The sequence below is a fragment of the Somniosus microcephalus genome, chromosome 6 (assembly GCF_052327205.1).
Source record: "Somniosus microcephalus isolate GS21.2 chromosome 6, FLI_Smic_1.0, whole genome shotgun sequence".
Classification (NCBI taxonomy): Eukaryota; Metazoa; Chordata; class Chondrichthyes; order Squaliformes; family Somniosidae; genus Somniosus; species Somniosus microcephalus.
The window spans coordinates 276,455,381-276,467,943 of NC_140992.1; the positions used below are offsets into that span (position 1 = coordinate 276,455,381).

The window sequence follows — 12,563 nt, forward strand, 5'->3', positions numbered from 1 at the left end:
TTCTGTGATTTCTGTGATTTCTGTGTGAATTGGAGAGCTCTTTCAAAGAGCCGGCACAGACAGGACGGGCCGAATGGCCTCCTCCTGTGCTGTCAGATTCTAGGCAGCAGAGGAGGCTGTGTCTCCCTCTCTCCCTCTCCCAGCCTGTGGTCGACGCCTCCCGAGGAATCAGCCTGGCATCTTTTATGAAAAGGACAACAGTCTCTCAGTGTGGGAGCTGAAGGGGTTAACGAGTGCTGCCCTCTCTCCTTCCAATAACTGCAGTTTCTGCGTGTTTTGATTGCTAAACATGAAAGCAGAAGCTGCTTCTATTCAGTATCAGAATCAGAAAACACAGATGCAATGAATTGGGTCTGATTTACACAGAAAAATCTGCAGAGAGGCACAGACAGACAACTGGTGCCTGGGGGAACTCGAGTTGCTTCTCTTCATGAAATATATATATAAGATATATTTTAAAAATGGAGTGTTTTTTTTCTATTCAACCTTTGGCAATTTTTTTTTAGAAATTCTGATTTGTGAGTGGAGAGAATTTAAAACACAGGCACACACGCGTGGCCTGGGGATTGTGTTGAGAAATACTGAAAAGCCTATTTGCTAATTTTAGCCCTGAATGATTTCGGAACGTTTGCAACCGTCACCTTAAAGAAAGTGGCTTTTGAAGAAGATTTTGCGTTGCTGTCTGTCTGTCACTCGCCCCCTGCTCAAGCTTGAGGGTTCTCACCCGGCAAGTTGCCGAATTGCAAGAAGTCTTTCCTGAGCTGGGTATGAAGGAGGTGTCCTGATTTACCTCCACCCCTCCATCTATCCGCTCCTCCCAGGGACGTGCTTTTTTGATTGACAGCATCAGAGAAGAGGCGCTGAAGAACAACGCTTGCAGGCAGTGGATGTTCACCTTCTGCCTCACTCCCACTTATCCTTCCCAGAGAAGGCTTGCTTTCACACAGTCCCTGCCCCTGAAATCAATAAAAGGGCAGGTGAGAGAGAGAGACAGTGAAAAAGAGCCTCTCACTCAGGTATTCTTACATCGCAGGTTATCACAGCACAATGAGTGGACAGAACTGCTGGGGTTACGGAGAAGACAACGGTGAGCCATTTATTTTTTAAATTATATTTTAAGAAGAATTTCTAAACTCTCGTGCAATAGGATATTCCCCCCAGTGACTAATGGGGAAATGTGTAATGTATAATTAGCTGTTTAAAATCATGAAGGGTTTAGACAGTAAATAAAGAGAAACTGTTTCAAATGGCTGAAGGGTCGATAACCAGAGGGCACAGATTTAAGGTGATTGGCAAAAGAACCACAGATGAGATGAGGGAAAACTTTTTTACGCAGCGAGTGGTTAGGATTTGGAATGCACTGCCTGATGGAGAGGTGGAGGCAGATTCAATAGTAACCTTCACAAGAGAATGGGATAAATACTTGAAGGAGAAAACATTGCAGGGATATGGGGAAAGAGCGGGGGAGTGGGAATGACTGGATTGCCCTTTGAAAGAGCCGGTGCAGGCTCGATGGGCCGAATGGCCTGCTTCTGTGCTGTGCTATTCTATGATTCTATAAGTGATATGATTTATAAAACCCCCTCCGCTTGTTCTGAACTTGATTGACCTTACTTAAATGCAGGATATTCTGAGCATCTGAAATTTAAAGAAAGACTCCTTCCTGCTCTGTGTTACCAGTGCTGCTCCCTCCTTATTGTAGCATTTAAAGTTTTATTAGGTAGTTTTAATTGTATTTGATTCCGTGCATGAATTCTCTTTTTTTAAATACATGCTCCTAGAAATATTGAAAACGTGTTTGGGCCGTGCTGCATTCAGTCTGCAAGGTACAACCTGGCTATAAAGACGAGGAGAATTGTTTTTAACGCAGCGAGTTGTGATCTGGAATGCGCTGCCTGAAAGGGCGGTGGAAGCAGATTCAATAGTAACTTTCAAAAGGGAATTGGATAAATACTGGAAAAGGAGAAATCTGCAGGGTTCTGGGGAAAGAGCAGGGGGGAGTGGGACTAATTGGAGAGCTCTTTCAAAGAGCCGGCACAGGCACGATGGGCCGAACTGCCTCCTTCTGTGCTGTACCATTCTAATGAATTCCCTCTTCCCTTACAGGCCCCTCGAACTGGTACAAGGATTTCCCATTCGCCCAGGGAGACCGGCAGTCACCCATTGACATCGAGCCTGCTCGGGCGGTCTACGATGCCAGCCTCAAGCCCATCTCCGTGTCCTACAGCGCCTGTACCTCGATGTCTATCTGCAACAATGGGCACTCGGTCATAGTGGAGTTCGAGGACTGTGATGATAAGACGGGTGAGAAGGGGAGGGGGAGGGCACCAGATTGCTGCTGGAATAGAGAAAGAACTCACATTTCTATAGGATAGCAAAATACTGCGGATGCTGGAAATCCGAAATAACAACAGAAAATGCTGGAAAAACTCAGCAGGCCAGGCAACATCCGTGGAGAGAGAAATAGAGTCAACGTTTCAGGTCGAAACCCTTCCTGCCTTTTCTCTCAGTTCTGTAGAAGGGTTTCGACCCGAAACGTTGACTCTATTTCTCTCTCTCCACGGATGTTGCCTGGCCTGCTGAATTTTTCCAGCATTTTCTGTTGTTATTTCGCATTTCTATAGCGCCTTTCACAACCTCAGGACGTCGCAAAAGAGCTTTACAGCTAATGAAGGACTTTTGTTTTGAAGTGTAGTCACTGTTGTGATGCAGGAAAAGTGGCAGCCAATTTGCGCACAGCAAGCTCCCACAAACAGCGAGCCAATGACCAGATTAATCTCTCTCTTTTCAGTGATGTTGGTTGAGGGATAAATATTGGCCCCAGGACGCTGAGGATAACTCCCCATACTCGTCTTTGAAATAGTGCCGCGGGATCCTTTACACCAACCTGATGATATTAAATTTAAATCTTGCTGTATTTTAGCTTCCCTGCGGAGAGTATTGTGTGCGTAGACTGCTAATAAGTTTGGTCAAATATAGAAGGGAACTGGGGATGATCTATATTTAATGAGCTCAGTAGCTTTTAAACTCTTCTGTGTAAGGAAACCTCCTGCGAATATTGACGCTCTTGGGGACCCCCTGCAAAGGGTGACTGACTCCCGTCCAAACCTCCTGCAGAAACTGCCACCTAAATAAAGAACGTGCATTTCTGTAGCGCCTTTCATGATCTCCGGACGTCCCAAAGCGCTTTACAGTCAATGAAATACTTTTGGAGTGTAGTCACTGTTGTGATGTAGGAAACGCGGCAGCCAATTTGCGCACAGCAAGCTCCCACAAACAGCAATGTGATAATGACCAGAGAATCTTAAATAATGATGTTGACTGAGAGGTAACTATTGGCCCCAGGACACGGGGATAACTCCCCCTGCTCTTCTTTGAAAGAGTGGCCGTGGGATCTTTGCCGTCCACCTGAGCGGGCAGACGGGGCCTCGGTTTGACAGCCCCTCGGACAGTGTGGCACTCCCTCAGCACTGCACTGGGAGTGTCGGCCTGGATTATGGGCTCAAGTCTGCCCAAAGGAAAACAGCGATGTCGTGGCAGGAAAATATTTTCAGACATAAATGGGATCATGAGCCAAACAAATAAGCAGAACGCTAAAGGCTCCTCCGACCCCGTGAATCCTCTCTCAGACCCTCGGTTTGAAAGTCGAAGCCATATAGGTGCTTGTCCAGTGTTTGTGTCAGCCAGTGGCTCAGTGGGCAGCACCCTCGCCTCTGAGTCAGAAGGTCGTGAGTTCAAGTCCCACTCCAGGGACTTTAGCACCTAATCCAGGCCGACACTCCCAGTGCAAGTTCTGACGCGGTGCTGCACTATAATGAGGGTCATAGATAAAGTGGATAGAAATGGCCTATTTTGCTTTTAGCTTAATGGAGGAGCTGTGGGCTTATGTACAGTGTCTGATCACTGGCTCCGTACAGCTCGTCTCCTTTCAAAAATCAATCAAGTACTTTTTTGAAGTGCAGTCGCTGTTCCTAGTGTTGGGAACACGGCAGCCAATCAACGCACAGCAGAGGGGTCAAAAACCAGGGGGCACAGTTTTAAAGAATTTGGGGGAAGGTTTAGAGGGGATTTGAGGGGAAATTTCTTTTGTGAGGGGTCTGGAACTCACTGCCTGAAAAGGTGGTGGAGGCAGGAACCCTCATCACATTTAAAAAGTACTTGGATGTGCACTTGGGGTGCTGTAACCTGCAGGGCTACGGACCGAGAGCTGGGAAGTGGGATTAGGCGGGATAGCTCTTTGTTGGCCGGTGCGGACATGATGGGCTGAATGGTCTCCTTCCGTGCTGTAACTTTCTATGATTCTATCGGAGGTGCCGTCTTTCTGATGAGATGTTAAACCGAGGCCCCGTCTGCGCTCTCAGGTGGATGTAAAAGATCCCACGGCCACTATTCGAGGGGAGTTCTCCCAGGGTGTCCTGGCCAGTATTTATCCCTCAACCTTAAAAAATTTTTTTTTTTTTTTTTAATAATAATTCATCTCGTTGCTGTTTGTGGGACCTTGCTGTGTGCTGATTGGCTGCCGTGTTTCCGACACTAGGAACAGCGACTGCACTTCAAAAAAGTACTTGATTGAATTTTGAAAGGAGACGGGGTGTACGGAGCCAGTGATCAGACGTTGTACATAAACCAACAGCTCCTCCATTAAGCTAAAAGCAAAATACCGCAGGTGCTGGAAATCTGAAATAAAAATAGCAAGTGCTGGAAACACTCGGCCGGTCAGTGGAGAGGGGAGAATAGGATTAACATTTCGAGATGATGACCATCCTGTTTTTTTTTTTGCCTTTTATCGCTTTTCTCCCTTCTTCCTCGGGACATTGGAGGAGGCCGAAGGGCCGGGGCTAGAGTGGTGAATGGCCGAGACCCTCGATAAACCAGCCTGTAGAAATTATGCATAACATATTTTTATCCTCCGGGATGGCAAGGCCGGCATTTATTGCCCATTCCTTGGTTGCCCTGAGCAGGCGGTGGTGGTAGTGGGCCGCCTTCTTTCTATAATGGTTTTAATGCAACTGAGTGTCTCGTTGGGCCACTTCAAAGGGGCAGTTAAGTGTCAACCACGCTGGTGTGGGACTGGAGTCACATATAGGCCCAGACCGGGTAAGGACGGCAGGTTTCCTTCTCCTGAAGGACATCAGTGAACCCGTTGGGTTTTTACGACAATCCGACAGCCTCATGGCCACTTTTGCTGCTGATAGATTTTTAAAACTGAACTCCAATGTTCAAACTGCCCTGATGGGGTTTCAACCCCTGCTCTCTGGATTACCAGCCCAGTAACATCACCACCACACTCCCTTCTGTTGCTCCGATACTGGCTTGCTCCTCTGTTGGCCTTTGCTCTCCTTTGCTCTCCTGGGCTCCCCTTCCTAAATCCTTCCACCTCATCACTTCCACCTCATCACTTCCCCCTTGACACTCCAGTACTGAGGGAGCGCTGCACTGTCGGAGGGGCAGTACTGAGGGATGCTGCACTGTCGGAGGGGCAGTACTGAGGGAGTGCTGCACAGTCAGAGGGGCAGTACTGAGGGATGCCGCACTGTCGGAGGGGCAGTACTGAGGGAGCGCTGCACTGTCGGAGGGGCAGTACTGAGGGATGCCGCACTGTCGGAGGGGCAGTACTGAGGGAGCGCTGCACTGTCAGAGGGGCAGTACTGAGGGAGCGCCGCACTGTCGGAGGGGCAGTGCTGAGGGAGCGCCGCACTGTCGGAGGGGCAGTACTGAGGGAGCGCCGCACTGTCGGAGGGGCAGTACTGAGGGAGCGCCGCACTGTCGGAGGGGCAGTGCTGAGGGAGCGCCGCACTGTCGGAGGGGCAGTGCTGAGGGAGCGCCGCACTGTCGGAGGGGCAGTACTGAGGGATGCTGCACTGTCGGAGGGCAGTACTGAGGGAGAGCCGCACTGTCGGAGGTGCCGTCTTTCAGATGAGACGTTAAACCGAGGCTCCGCCTGCTCTCTCTCTAGGTGGACATAAAAGATCCCACGGCCACTATTTTGAAGAAGAGCAAGGGGGAGTTCTCCCCGGTGTCCTGGGGCCAATATTTATCCCTCAACCAACATCACTAAAACAGATTATCTGGTCATTATCACATTGCTGTTTGTGGGAGCTTGCTGTGTGCAAATTGGCTGCCATGTTTTCTACATTACAATAGTGACTCCACTTCAAAAGGTACTTCATTGACTGTAAAGCAATTTGAGACGTCTGGTGGTTGTGAAAGGCGCTATAGAAATGCAGGTCTTTTATTAGTGAACCAGTTGGGTTTTTACGACAATTCGACAGCTTCATGGTTACTTTTGCTGATGATAGATTTTTAAAACTGAACTTCAATGCTCAAACTGCCCTGGTGGGGTTTCAACCCCTGCTCTCTGGATTACCAGCCCAGAAACATCACCACTACACTCTCTCTTCTGCTGCTCCGATACCAGCTTGCTCCTCTCTTGGCCTTTGCTCTCCCGGGCTCCCCTTCCTAAATCCTTCCACCTTGTCGCTTCCCTCTTTGTTTAGGAACAGGAGGGGGCCACTCAGCCCCTCCAACCTGTTCCGCCATTCAATTATATCGCGGCTGATCTGTGCCGCAACTCCATTTATCCACCTTGGTTCCGTAACCCTTAATACCCGTGCCCAACAAAAATCTATCAATCTCAGTTAGGAAATTGTGAATTGACCCCCAGCCTCAACAGCTCTCTGAGGGAGAGAGTTCCAGATTTCCACTGCCCTTTGTGTGAAGAAGTGCTTCCTGACATCACCCCTGAACAGCCTGGCTCTAGTTTTAAGGTAAATAACAACAGAAAATGCTGGAAAAACTCAGCAAGTCAGGCAACATCCGTGGAGAGAAATTTGAGTTGACGTTTCGGGTTTGACCCTTCTTCTAGTTTTAAGGTTCTGTCCCCTTGTTCTGGACTCCCCCCACCAGAGGAAATAGTTTCTATCTGTCTACTCTAGCAATCCTTTAATCATCTTAAACACCTCGATTAGATCACCCCTTAATCTTCTAAACTCCAGGGAATACAAGCCAAGTCTGTGCAGCCTGTCCTCGTAATTTAACCCTTTTAGCCCCGGTATCCTCCTGTTTTTCTGGGTTCCATCACCTCATTGAGGCATCTCTCCCTGTACCCGAGGAGCTCGACAGAAATTAGTTATTGGCGAATGATGTAATCGCAGACCGAAATTTTATTGGCGGTTTCCAAAACCGTGTAAATTTTATGTAAAATGTTCTGTTTTTCAGGGGGAGGGAAATGAAAGGTGCGGGTTGTAGAATGTGGTGTTGAACCAGTTAAATCTTTTTCTGCAATGTTTTGCCAGTTAATTGTTTATTTAGGAACAGCAGTATGGTATATTCCTACAGAGTCGAGACCGTAACTCACTGCTGTCATTTTCTTGATAAATGAGAAACAATCTCTTTTCTTAAATCCAAGATTAAGAACCGCAATCACGTTGCAGCACGGATTTGAGACAGTGCCTGCTGCGTTGGCACAAATCATTCTCTCCCTTTTTGTCCTCTCTCGCTCTCTCACTTTTGCATTCTATCTCTCTTGCTTTTTTTCGTTTTCTCATTCTCTTGCGCGCGCTCTCTCGCTTTATAAACAAAATGATTCTTTATAACAAGGACACGAAACTTGAATCTTTGCTTTTTCACCAAACCGCTTTGTGACCGCACCTTCTGGTAACAAAGCTCTGGTTATATACCATGTCTATATTCAGCACCTGTTAGACACATCGCCACATCTTGCTTGAATTTACTCCTTTTAAGTTAACCCTTTCCCTGCTATCCTCACTTTTTATGTTCACTCTGCTCAGAGAGTTTCCCAGCATAGAAACAGGCCGCTTGTCCCATCCAGTCTGTCCTGGTGCTTTTCTCCTCCCTGAGCCACCCAGTCCAATCCCAGTCACTCCCTCACTCCCCACACCCTTTAATATCTCACCCAGTCCAATCCCAGTCACTCCCTCACTCCCCGCACCCTTTAATATCCCACCCAGTCCAATCCCAGTCACCCCCTCACTCCCCGCACCCTTTAATATCCCACCCAGTCCAATCCCAGTCACTCCCTCACTCCCCGCACCCTTTAATATCCCACCCAGTCCAATCCCAGTCACTCCCTCACTCCCCGCACCCTTTAATATCCCACCCAGTCCAATCCCAGTCACTCCCTCACTCCCCACACCCTTTAATATCCCACCCAGTCCAATCCCACTCACTCCCTCACTCCCCACACCCTTTAATATCCCACCCAGTCCAATCCCACTCACTCCCCACACCCTTTAATATCCCACCCAGTCCAATCCCACTCTCCCCCTCACTCCCCGCACCCTTTAGTATCCCACCCAGTCCAATCCCACTCTCCCCCTCACTCCCCACACCCTTTAATATCCCACCCAGTCCAATCCCACTCTCCCCCTCACTCCCCGCACCCTTTAATATCCCACCCAGTCCAATCCCACTCACTCCCCACACCCTTTAATATCCCACCCAGTCCAATCCCAGTCACCCCCTCACTCCCCGCACCCTTTAATATCCCACCCAGTCCAATCCCACTCACTCCCCACACCCTTTAATATCCCACCCAGTCCAATCCCAGTCACTCCCTCACTCCCTGTACCCTTTAATATCCCACCCAGTCCAATCCCAGTCACCCCCTCACTCCCCGCACCCTTTAATATCCCACCCAGTCCAATCCCAGTCACCCCCTCACTCCCTGTACCCTTTAATATCCCACCCAGTCCAATCCCAGTCACTCCCTCACTCCCCACACCCTTTAATATCCCACCCAGTCCAATCCCAGTCACTCCCTCACTCCCTGTACCCTTTTAATATCCCACCCAGTCCAATCCCACTCTCCCCCTCACTCCCCGCACCCTTTAATATCCCACCCAGTCAAATCCCACTCACTCCCCACACCCTTTAATATCCCACCCAGTCCAATCCCACTCTCCCCCTCACTCCCCGCACCCTTTAATATCCCACCCAGTCTAATCCCACTCTCCCCCTCACTCCCCACACCCTTTAATATCCCACCCAGTCTAATCCCAGTCACCCCCTCACTCCCCGCACCCTTTAATATCCCACCCAGTCCAATCCCACTCTCCCCCTCACTCCCCGCACCCTTTAATATCCCACCCAGTCTAATCCCAGTCACCCCCTCACTCCCTGTACCCTTTTAATATCCCACCCAGTCCAATCCCACTCTCCCCCTCACTCCCCGCACCCTTTAATATCCCACCCAGTCTAATCCCAGTCACCCCCTCACTCCCTGTACCCTTTTAATATCCCACCCAGTCTAATCCCACTCTCCCCCTCACTCCCTGTACCCTTTAATAACCCACCCAGTCTAATCCTACTCACCCCCTCACTCCCCGCACCCTTTAATATCCCACCCAGTCTAATCCCAATCTCCTGCTCACTCCCCGCACCCTTTATTTTTCCTCTTTTTCAAGCAACTATTTCATTCCCTTTTAAAAATAATGTAGGGAATCTAATTTGTGCCATGTGTTGGAGAATTCCCCGTTCTAACCACCCTCTGTTTGAACTACTACTTTTCCCCAAATCTCCTCCTTAATTATGTTTTGTCAAGCTCGTGCCCTCTTGTTACCAGGGATGTGAGACAGGAACAGGCACAGTTCGAGAGACGGGTGCCCCCAGTGCTGTGTTGTACACAGAGCAGCACCAGTCACACTGACGCTTACCAATAGGACATTCAGACATCACCGACCGCTCCGAACAGATTATAAAATAAACCAGTGACAACGTTCAAATGCAAAGCTTCCTTGGTCTCTTCTTCGGCAGCCCCTCCCAAACCTGCCACCTCCACCACCTAGGTCAGGGGTAGCAGGCGCGTGGGAACACCACCACCTCCAAGTTCCCCTCCAAGACACACACGTGTGGGGGTGGAGGTCTGCTGAGAATGGGGTTCGGCTCAAGTTGGATGTGGCCCCTCACCCCACCCCAGTTAGTGAGAGAGACTGGCCGGTACCAGGAGCTCAGATACTGTATCTATTTTATTATTTATTAATTCTCGGGACGTTGGCATCGCTGGCAGGGCCGGCATTTATTGCCCATCCCTAGTTGCCCTCGAGAAGGTGGTGGTGAGCTGCCTTCTTGAACCGCTGCAGTCCGTGTGGTGAAGGTGCTCCCACAGTGCTGTTAGGGAGGGAGTTCCAGGATTTTCACCCAGCGACGATGAAGGGACGACCGATATATTTCCAAGTCAGGATGGTGTGTGACTTGGAGGGGAACTTGGAGGTGGCGGTGTTCCCATGCGCCTGCTGCCCTTGTCCTTCTAGGTGGAAGAGTTCGCGGGTTTGGGAGGTGCTGTCGAAGAAGCCTTGGCGAGTTGCTGCAGTGCATCTTGTAGATGGTACACACTGCAGCCACGGTACGCCGGTGGTGGAGGGAGTGGATCACAGATGAGGCAGATCCTACCCTCTCAAAACATCTAGACACACACTTTCCAGCAGCAGCCATTGATTTGCAATTCTCGCCACCCCCTCCCCTCCCCTCCTAGCCCAATGCACTGACTCCAATTGTAACGCTTCTATTGCTGCCCCAGTTGCAGGCGGTGAAAGGAACCTGGGACTCCTGGTCTGTGTGGCCTCTTATTATTTTCAATGAAGAAGGGAGGAGGGGAAAATGGCAGCAGCCATACAGTCCCAGGGAATCCGCTGCCACTTTAAGGATCACTTCTCGTGCTGTTACTTGACTGATTTAATCAAAGGCTTCGAGTGATCTAAACCACAAAGGGGGAGGTCGGACATCTTTGAATCACTTGGTTTGGGTTTCAATCTCTTACTCACGAACTTGGTTTGGGCAAACCGCTGAGTTAAAAGTAGTGGCAAATTAAAGGATTGAAGATGAGGGCTGTCATTGTGTGATGGAGCGCACCGCTGATTGGAACACTGGAAGCTGCAGTTAAGCACTGTGCTCAGTTCTTTGTTTATAAGATCTGTGAGTACAATAAACTGGTCAGAAAGCAGTGATAAACTCGACTTCATAACGGACCACAGCTGTGGCTTAGTAGGAATCACTCATGTATCTGAATCAGAAGGTTGTGGGTTCAAGTCCCACTACAGAGACTTGAGCACAAAAATCTAGGCTGACACTCCCAGTGCAGTACTGAGGGCGTGCCGCACTGTCAGAGGGGCAGTACTGAGGGAGTGCCGCACTGTCGGAGGGGCAGTACTGAGGGAGCGCCGCACTGTCGGAGCGGCAGTACTGAGGGAGCGCCGCACTGTCGGAGGGACAGTACTGAGGGAGCGCTGCACTGTCGGAGGGGCAGTACTGAGGGAGCGCTGCACTGTCGGAGGGGCAGTACTGAGGGAGAGCTGCACTGTCGGGGGGCCAGTACTGAGGGAGCGACGCACTGTCGAAGGGGCAGTACTGAGGGAGCGCCGCACTGTCGAAGGGGCAGTACTGAGGGAGCGCTGCACTGTCGGAGGGGCAGTACTGAGGGCGCGCCGCACTGTCGGAGGGGCAGTACTGAGGGAGCACCGCACTGTCGGAGGGGCAGTACTGAGGGAGCGCTGCACTGTCGGAGGGGCAGTACTGAGGGAGCGCTGTACTGTCGGAGGGGCAGTACTGAGGGAGCGCTGCACTGTCGGAGGGGCAGTACTGAGGGCGCGCCGCACTGTCGGAGGGGCAGTACTGAGGGAGCGCCGCACTGTCGGAGGGGCAGTACTGAGGGAGCGCTGCACTGTCGGAGGGGCAGTACTGAGGGAGCGCTGTACTGTCGGAGGGGCAGTACTGAGGAAGCGCCGCACTAGGGGTTGGGATGGGGAGTTGAATTTGATTTGATAACAGTGATCGATAATCAGTGTCCCAAAGGGTTAAAATGTATTTATCCTCATTTGCTCTGCTTAACTTTACATTGTAAAAACCAACATGGCATCCCTAGGTTCTGTTCCAGTTCTGTTAGTCAATGTGATAATTATTGTGTCATTTTTAATGTCTAACAAAACATTCTCTCTCCTGTGATTTACATCCTGTTATGCAAACTTTTTTCTGTTTGCACTTTAATGTAAAGATCTCCTGAGCGCCCGGGGACTGATTTGCACAGATTTCTACTCGCCTCTGGGACCTGCCCAGGATGTTTGTTTCACACGCCCACAGACCTGCCAGCAATTCAGCCCTAAACTCTGTTGCTGGAGAAGCTGAAATTTTTGGCCGGTGTGTGGAGGAAGAGAAACCTCTAGTGATGGGGAGCTGGAGCAGTTTACAGGCCATTGGGCCCATCATGTCTGTGCCGGCTCTTTGATGGAGGAGTCCAAGCTAATCCCACCTTACCCATTCTCTCCTGATAACCCTGTATCTTCCTCTGCCACAAATCTTCCCTTAAATGAAACGATGGCCTCTGCCTCAAGCATTCCTGTGGCAAGGCATTCCCTGCTCCAATAACCTTCTATGTAACGAAATTTCTCCGAAACACTCTCCTCACTCCCTTAGTGTCACTTTTAAATTAATAATCCCATTGCCACTGACTGTCCAATAGTCTTCCCCATTCACTCTATTAACACTCTTCATCATTAAAAAAAAAAAAACCTCAATTTAATCTCCTCTTAGCCTTCTCTGTTCCAGTGGAA

At 49.8% G+C, this 12,563-nt stretch overlaps 1 protein-coding gene across 1 annotated transcript in view; it reads left to right on the forward strand.

Annotated features, from left to right (window-relative positions):
* Positions 1–267: 267 nt before the first annotated feature.
* Positions 268–12,563, forward strand: part of ca7 (carbonic anhydrase VII) — a 41,833-nt gene continuing 29,537 nt past the window's right edge. Inside the window, exons 1-2 of the mRNA XM_085991868.1 lie at positions 268–1,087; positions 2,107–2,304. Of these exons, the coding sequence (XP_085847994.1) occupies positions 1,048–1,087; positions 2,107–2,304 (238 nt within the window). The 5' untranslated portion in view covers positions 268–1,047. The remainder of the gene's footprint in view (positions 1,088–2,106; positions 2,305–12,563) is intronic.